This window comes from Chanodichthys erythropterus, chromosome 12 (genome assembly GCF_024489055.1).
Source record: "Chanodichthys erythropterus isolate Z2021 chromosome 12, ASM2448905v1, whole genome shotgun sequence".
Lineage (NCBI taxonomy): Eukaryota > Metazoa > Chordata > Actinopteri > Cypriniformes > Xenocyprididae > Chanodichthys > Chanodichthys erythropterus.
In genome coordinates, this window is record NC_090232.1 from 45,329,803 (window position 1) to 45,337,854 (window position 8,052).

Sequence of the window (8,052 nt, forward strand, 5' to 3'; positions counted from 1 at the left end):
AATTAAATGCAGCAGCTTCTCTGAGTCAATCACCAATGACTCTGCAGATAAATGACATGCACTAGCTTTATCAGACCTCACTGTAAAAGCACAGCGTGTGATAAGGAGAACATATAGTCAAGCTAAGTTAGTCAAACGATTGAGAGTAGACAAACACATCTAATATGAAAAAAATAGCTGGTTTTGCATGGTTAGATGGTCCAGACTGTTTGTTTATGATCATAAGCCGGTCTAGATCAGATAAACGGCTAGCCAGTTTTTGATCTGGTAGAAGTAGACCATCTTGGTAAGTTTGTTAGACCTAGCAGACATCCAAAAAAACAGCTACTATGTGGCAAAAACCAGTTTGACCACCTCAAAGGGTGGATAGTTCACCCAAACATTCTGGCAATATTTACTCGCCTTCATGTCATTCTGAATGCATATTACTTTCTGTCTTTCATGAAACACAAAGAAGAAATTATTATTTAAAAAAGTCATTATTATATAAAAAAAATCAATAAATGAATGAGGATGAATGATATCAAGCTTTAAAAAATGAAGTCATTTGATAGATTTATGTGAGGAACATCCTCAAATACCCTCTGGTACTCTTCGGTCATTAATAACCCAAAAAATTTACGTTTTTTTTTTTCTTTTCACTTTGGAATGGTATGAAACGTATTGACACATGCTATTTAAAAAAAAAAAAAAAAAATCATGGACATCATGATTCGAAAAGGTTAAATGGTCCTGAAAAAAAATGAGTCACACTTGTACTGTTCGCAGAACCAAATGGGGGGAAAATCTTCTAGTGGAAGCATTAAGTACTGCGCACAAACAAAATCTTTCTGAAAGATAACTTTTTGAGATATCAACCTCAAATTTGGAACACAACGTGTTTAAATTAATGGCTTTGAATTACTCAGTTTTACAGTTTTAGAGTAAAATGTTTTTTGGAAAATATATATTTAATATAAAAATTTAAAATAATATTTTTGTACAGAAGCCCTAAACCGCATGGTGGGGTGGGGGAAAAGAAAACTTATCGTTATTTCGACATAACAACTCTTTATTTCAACATAATATCTCGTTATTTCAACATAATATCTCGTTATTTCAACATAACTTGTTATTTCGACATAATATCTCGATATGTCAACATAATATCTCATTATTTCAACATAATATCTTATTTTGACATAACTTGTTATTTCGAGGTATTACTTTGTTATTTTAACATAATATCTCATCATTTTGACAATAACTTGCTATTTTGAGTTAAATCATTATTTTGACAAGTACTTATGTCAACATAACACGTTATTTCAACATGATATCTCGTTATTTCGACATATCTCATTATTTCGACATAACTCATTATTTCGAGATATTAAGTTATTTCAACATAATATCTCATAATTTTGACAATAACTTGCTATTTTGAGTTAAGTCATTATTTTGACATAAGTACTTATGTCAACATAACACGTTATTTCAACATATCTCGTTATTTCGACATATCTCATTATTTAGACATAACTTGTCATTTCGAGATATTAAGTTATTTCAACATAATATCTCATCATTTTGACAATAACTTGCTATTTTGAGTTAAGTCATTATTTTGACATAAGTACTTATGTCAACATAACACGTTATTTCAACATGATATCTCGTTATTTTGACATATCTCATTATTTCAACATAACAGGTTATTTCAACATATCTCGTTATTTCGACATATCTCATTATTTAGACATAACTCGTCATTTCGAGATATTAAGTTATTTCAACATAATATCTCATCATTTTGACAATAACTTGCTATTTTGAGTTAAGTCGTTATTTCGACATATCTCATTATTTAGACATAACTCGTCATTTCGAGATATTAAGTTATTTCAACATAATATCTCATCATTTTGACAATAACTTGCTATTTTGAGTTAAGTCGTTATTTTGACATAAGTCCTTATTTCAACATAACTCATTATTTCAACATATCTCGTTTTTTCGACAACTTGTTTTTCAACATAATATCTTGTTATTTCAACATAATATCTTATTTCGATAAAGTCATTATTTCGAGATATTAAGTTATTTTGACATAATATCTCGTCATTTCGACAATAACTTGATATTTTGAGTTATTAAGTCGTTATTTTGACACAAGTCCTTATTTCAACATAATAACTCTTTATTTCAACATAATTCAGGGGTCTCAAGTCTCACACATTCACCGTGAGACACATTTCAACCAGTTTTAAACGCCACACCTTGTATTTCTTGTCCTGCAAGTTATCAAATCCCCTAAAAATACAAAATATTAAATAAAAAACATTACAGATCTAAAATATAGTTCATTCATTTCAATGAAATAATAAAAAATAAAAATATTGGTAATTTTTGACCGTCACGCGAGAAGCATGTCGTTTTTTGCTGAAACCATCCCTTTTGTTTGTTCTCTGTTTTCCAGCAGGGAAAATTATGCAACATGTGAACAATAATGTTCATTTTAAATGAATTCGCAATCACTTCTTCTTAAATGCTACGAAATGTCAATGACTGGAAACAAGCTATTCCATTAATTCATGCTAAGATCAGCACAGATAGCCTACAGCACACCTGTTCCTTCACTCCCCTTTCCCGACACAAATACAGGTGATTCACACACAGATATACACTCTCTGAACAGAACCGCTGTCAGCTGCTGTTCACACCAACTGTACAAATGTCAACACTAAGCACACTAACCACTGAACTCGAGTGATTAGTCTGAGATACAGTCATTGTGTTCTCACCCAGCAGCTGTCGGTGTTGTTTCACGATCTCAGGATCAGATTAATGTCACTATATAAGAGCAGGACACAGAGACAGACAGAGACAAACCGCGTTGGAGACATCTGATCATTTCTTTGAGGTCCATTCTCAGGTTGTGTGATGTGTAAGGGGTTGTCTGCCATCCCCTCCTCATGCCTGGAGAAGTGAGTATCTGCGTTTGTGGACAGATTGTATTGCAGTATAAAATTGTTTATGGATGTGTAACTGTCTTGATGTTTCAGGGCGAAGGGCATGAGGGTCAAGCTATCCCACCTGGCCGAAAAGCAGGAATGGGTTTACAAACACAGGTAACACAACTGCATTGCTCTCATTTCAAGTCATTTTCTGGGTTCAGTATATTAAGCTCAGTCATATACATTTGTGGCATAATGTTGATTACTACAAAAGTATCCACTTTTCCCTCCTTTTTAAAAAGAAACACTAAGTTCACACTAAGAACGATAAATATAACAATAACAATATTAGCGTTAGAACGATAACGTTTTGTTTATTATAAGCTCGTGTGATCGCAGTTATACTTGGTAACGAAACTTGGTAAAGGTTTTGGCACTTGCTATGTGAACACACACAAAAAAAACATGGACATGATACGAAAAGCTTAAATGATAGTCACGTATTATTTGTGGTCAAAAATTAGATGAATGGGATTCAAATTAGTGGAAGCTTTCGGTACTGCGCCCCAAACAAAATTTTACTGAAGGCTAATTTTTGGAGGTATCAACCTCAAATTTGGAACACAACTTGATTTATGGCTTTCCCACAGTTTTAGAGTAAAACATGTTTTCAGTCCAATTTTCAGCTTTTCACTCCAGCAATAATCTGCCAAGTGTCTTAAAAAAGAAAACAAACTTAAGTCTGTGCTCCACAACATTCAAGATTTATGACAATTTAAGTTATAAATTTCATTTTCAGGTCTATGCTCAAAAAGTTGTGAATGTATTAATCCTAAATGTATTAAAGGATTAGTTAACTTAAAATTTCCTAATAATTTACTCACCCCCATGTCATCCAAGATGTTTATGTCTTTCTTTCTTTAGTCGAAAAGAAATTAAGGTTTTTTGAGGAAAACGTTCCAGGAACGTTATATACGTTTTCTCCATATAGTGGACTTCAACAGTTACCAAAAGGTTGAAGGTCCAAATTTCTTCAGCTTCAAAGAGCTCTACACGATCCCAGACGAGGGATAAGTGTCTTAGCAAAACGACCGGTCATTTTCCAAAAAAATAAAAAATGTAGGCTACTTTTTAACCACAAATGCTCTTAATTTCTTTTCGACCGAAGAAAGACAAACATAAACATCTTGGATGACATGGGTGAGTAAATTATTTTTTTCTGAAGTGAACTAATCCTTTAGCTACTGCATACATATAATTTAGTACCATAAAATCCCCTAAAAATACATAATATATATATTATATATTATATATATCGCACTAAAATATAGGCCTAGTACATTCATTTCATTTAAAAAAAATGTGGTTAATTTTTGACCGCCACACAAGGATCACATGGTTAAACAACCGTTAATCATACCGCACCTTTACAGCTGAAATAGTACAAATTAACAGATTTAATGTAAAATGTGTGGTTTTTAATATAAGCTTCTCGTTTCTACTTTTAAAACATTTTAAAATATTGTAAGTGCGTAACCATAACCATATTTCTATTTTTCTAATAAGAAAACAAGGTGCGCGTCGAGGTCATTTTTGTGGTAATGAACATTATGCTAGAAATACTATCGATTGAAGTTAACTTGTACAGAACCCTAATTATTAATTTAAGACATAAACAAGCTCAACAAATCATCTATTTTTTTCTTCAGAGCGAATGAGGAAAAGCTGCCTCAGGACTTGGAGTCTCTGCTCAACAGCAAACGTGAGAGGACGCGTCCAGTGGTTTAACTTTACACTGTTAAACGTCAGCTTGCGACTTTCGCTTCTGTTTTTAAAACTGAAGCTCAACGTGCTATTAACCTTTAATCGCTCTCTCCTCAGTGGGCATTCAGGCTTTCCGCTGGTTCCTGCGCTCGGAGTTCAGCGAGGAGAACCTGGAGTTCTGGCTGGCGTGTGAAGAATACAAGAACTCGCCAGAATCCAAACTGGCGGGAAAAGCCCAGAACATCTACCACCAGTTCATCAACCCTGACGCTCCTCATGAGGTGAGACACCAAAGCAGCTCGAATTCATGTATTTAAAAAAAAAAAAAAATCTGTATGATATATTTATATAAATAGTTTTACTTCAAATGATGTTTATTTTTGCATCGCACAAGATTTTGGCGGGAAATGTGCTTACTGTAACTGTAAAATGTTATATGCAAAATATTAATTGACCTAAAAATAGGTTTTTCTAAAGTGTGATTATGTCATTATTCTGATTTTGAAGTAAAATATAACCCAGGCATGTTCTTGACATGTTTGATGATATTCACTGAGCTCATATGAAATGTTTCTCAGGTGAATCTGGACAGCGAGACGCGTGAGGCGTTGATGGGGCTGATGCAGGAGCCCACGACGGACACGTTTGATGAGGCTCAGCACCGCATCTTCTCCCTGATGGCCAAAGACTCATTCCCGCGCTTCCTGCGCTCCTCTTACGGCCAACAGCCTATCAGAGTCCTGTGAGACGCATCATGCTATCAAACCCACTGTTTAGTCGTTTAGTTAAAGGATTAGTTCACTTTAAAATGAAAATTACCCCATGATTTACTCACTCTCAAGCCTAGGTGTATATGACTTTCATCTTTCTGATGAACATCATTGGAATCACCCTAATGCTCGCAAGCTTTATATCGGCATTGAACATGTTTCAAGCTTGAAAAAGTGCATCCATCCATCATAAACGCACTCCACACGGCTCTGGGGGGATAATAAAGACCTTCTGAAGCAAAGCGATGCATTTGTGTAAGAACAATATCCATATTTAACAAGTTATGAAGTAAAATATCGAGCTTCCACCAGACCGCCTTCTATATTCAACTTATGAAGAAAGTGTAACGCCTCTCACAGTTTAAAATGCTCACGCTATGCCTTCCCTTTTTCCGCAAGTTAAATGGGGAAGGTGTAGGATGTAGCGTAAGCTTTTTGAACTGCGAGAGTTTTACACTTTCTTCATAAGTTGAATACGGAAGGCGGTCTGGCGGAAGCTAGATATTTTACTTCATAACTTTAAATATATTTTTTGTACACAAACGTATCGCTTCTGAAGTCCTTTATTTACCCCCCGGAGCCATGTGGAGTATGTTTATGATAATGGATGTGGATGGACACACTTTCTACAGCTCATACTCATTGGTCCCGTTCACTGCCATTATAAAGCTCGGATGCATCGGGATATTTATTAATATATCTTCTATTGTGTTCATCAGAAAGAAGAAAGTCATATACACCTAGGATGACTCAAGGGTGAGTAAAACTTGGGCTAATTTTCATTTGAAAGTGAACTAATCCTTTAATCAGTTGTCTGTAGAGATACACGAGTCACGGTCAGGTAGGACATAGTTTAGTAGGACGTGAACTCTTTAGCTATTTCAAAACGTGTAATTGCTCACTCTGCCTTTATATATTTAAACCTGACGATTTAATAAAGTAACTTGGATCAAAACGGGAGTGTTGTGCAATGAAGGCAAGCTGTCAATCACATTGAGAGCCAATTAGAGGAAGCCGAAGAAGGTCACCAGACAGCTGAGGCTGAACAAAGAAAATGAAGCCGGCAACGAGCGGCACGTCCTTGACGACAGCGGAAAAACCTTCAGGGATTTACACTCACAGACTAATAAAGTGTGTGCGGTTGCTTAACAGTGGAAAATGTGGCTCTGGTTTATGAGATAAACACACAAAGAAGGGAAAGAGGGCTGATCATAAAATTGAGTAAGACCATAAAATCACCAGGCAAAATGTGTTCAAATGAATATATTATGAAAGCTCACAATCATTTATCATTTTATTCTATAAAAATAACAGTCACAAGTCCCAATGATCATGGCCTGTACACTATCAGTCAATGTAAAGTTGTGTTTTTATATGGCGGTGAGCGCCACCTAGCGGCTGTACAGCAGATGGCATCAGTTGTGTCATTTGGATGAACCAGCTGGTTTTGAGGGTCCGGCTGTCCCGCTTTTCCCTGCGGGAGTTTTCAGCACACTCAGTTTCTTATGAAGAGACGTGCTGGCCTTCTGTGTGACTTCGTGTTCAATCCTGTTCCTGATGGCCACCTCCAAACCCTGCATCACAAACATCAATTAAACCACTATCATTTGACACAGACGGGGTTTAAATGAGGACTGAACCAAGTATTTACCTTCTTCAGCTTCTGCTGTTGGACCACTTGTGCTTTTTTGGGTGCGATGATCCTTCCTGAAACAGTAAACAGGGTACTGAACACAAGTGCGCATGCGCGACTGTACATAAGCAAATGCGTTCGCTTAGCATGCTGCTAATAAGAAGTCTCGTTTGAGCGCTTTTACGTTCAGAAGGACACGGTCTCCTCAAGAAAAAAATATTTTTACCTCCTTTCTTGAGTCCTTTCGGTTTTTGTTGCTTTTTAGCTCCTCCGGGTCGCTGCGCCTTAAATTTCTGTTTGCCTTGAGCCATTTTTACAGCCTGATCGCAACCGGAAACAGAAAGACGTAAGACACGAAGTAGAATAAAAGGGTGAAATTTAAAATAAAAGTCTCTTCTGAACAACAAACATAAGCGGCGTCTCATTTCGAAGGCTGCGTCCTCCGGAGGTCGCATTTGAAGGCTGCACGTCATCGACGTGCTCTCATTTAAAAAAAAAAAAAACGTTAGATTGCAAAGGAAGAAATTATTTAGTATTTTATGCCTCATAAGGAAAAACATTCAATTTTATTACAGTTAACGCTCTTAAATAAGACATCTTCGACGACGTATGCGGCCTAAAAATGCATAGAATATCAGTTATGATATTATGAATTCTGAATATCAAGTATATAATCATATTTTAAGTAAAAACGTTTTGACAACATGATTAAATGAAGGCAAAATAGGAATCATGTTTTATATTTTAAGTTCATTCTTTACATTGGAAGGAAGAGAACATTGCATAATTCACATTTAGTCTAGTAGATAGGAGTTTTCCTATGAATACAGAAAATTTGCATACTTTACAATGTACCAATTGATTAAAATTGCTAACTATTGTTAGGACTTTAACATTTGATCATATGATATGACATATTCAAGCATGTCTGTGATCCCAAAAACTTTTT

General features: G+C 35.5%; 3 protein-coding genes across 6 annotated transcripts in view; 1 reads left to right on the forward strand and 2 right to left on the reverse strand.

Annotated features, from left to right (window-relative positions):
- The first annotated feature begins 2,833 nt into the window (after positions 1-2,833).
- Positions 2,834-6,617, forward strand: si:ch211-196h16.12 (regulator of G-protein signaling 5). The gene is made up of 5 exons (XM_067403569.1): positions 2,834-2,966; positions 3,045-3,110; positions 4,646-4,698; positions 4,818-4,981; positions 5,279-6,617. Exons 1-5 carry the CDS (start codon positions 2,923-2,925, stop codon positions 5,444-5,446), a joined length of 495 nt encoding a protein of 164 aa, XP_067259670.1. The 5' UTR covers positions 2,834-2,922; the 3' UTR covers positions 5,447-6,617.
- A 130-nt stretch (positions 6,618-6,747) lies between these two features.
- c12h19orf53 (chromosome 12 C19orf53 homolog) lies at positions 6,748-7,459 on the reverse strand. The gene is made up of 3 exons (XM_067403570.1): positions 7,330-7,459; positions 7,122-7,177; positions 6,748-7,044 (listed from the first exon to the last, which is right to left on the reverse strand). The coding sequence occupies exons 1-3, from the start codon at positions 7,412-7,414 to the stop codon at positions 6,895-6,897; spliced, it is 291 nt and encodes a 96-aa protein (XP_067259671.1). The 5' UTR covers positions 7,415-7,459; the 3' UTR covers positions 6,748-6,894.
- A 442-nt stretch (positions 7,460-7,901) lies between these two features.
- The window catches only part of vps54 (VPS54 subunit of GARP complex), an 18,174-nt gene continuing 18,023 nt past the window's right edge, over positions 7,902-8,052 (reverse strand). For 3 of the 4 annotated variants that reach the window (XM_067404044.1, XM_067404043.1, XM_067404041.1), the window contains one exon: positions 7,903-8,052. This exon is cut by the window's right edge and continues 1,618 nt beyond it. The gene's annotated coding sequence lies outside the window, so the exon portion shown is untranslated. The other variant, XM_067404042.1, reaches the window with a different exon arrangement.

Coding starts and splice junctions, on each gene's coding strand:
- si:ch211-196h16.12 (XM_067403569.1), top strand. CDS start 2,923: ATGTGTAAGGGGTTGTCTGCCATCCCCTCCTCATGCCTGGAGAA. Junction 3,111..4,645: donor GAATGGGTTTACAAACACAG/GTAACACAACTG, acceptor TTTTTTCTTCAG/AGCGAATGAGGAAAAGCTGC. Junction 4,699..4,817: donor GTCTCTGCTCAACAGCAAAC/GTGAGAGGACGC, acceptor CTCTCTCCTCAG/TGGGCATTCAGGCTTTCCGC.
- c12h19orf53 (XM_067403570.1), bottom strand. CDS start 7,414: ATGGCTCAAGGCAAACAGAAATTTAAGGCGCAGCGACCCGGAGGAGCT. Junction 7,178..7,329: donor GAAAGGACTCAAGAAAGGAG/GTAAAAATATTT, acceptor TTACTGTTTCAG/GAAGGATCATCGCACCCAAA. Junction 7,045..7,121: donor AACAGCAGAAGCTGAAGAAG/GTAAATACTTGG, acceptor TTTGTGATGCAG/GGTTTGGAGGTGGCCATCAG.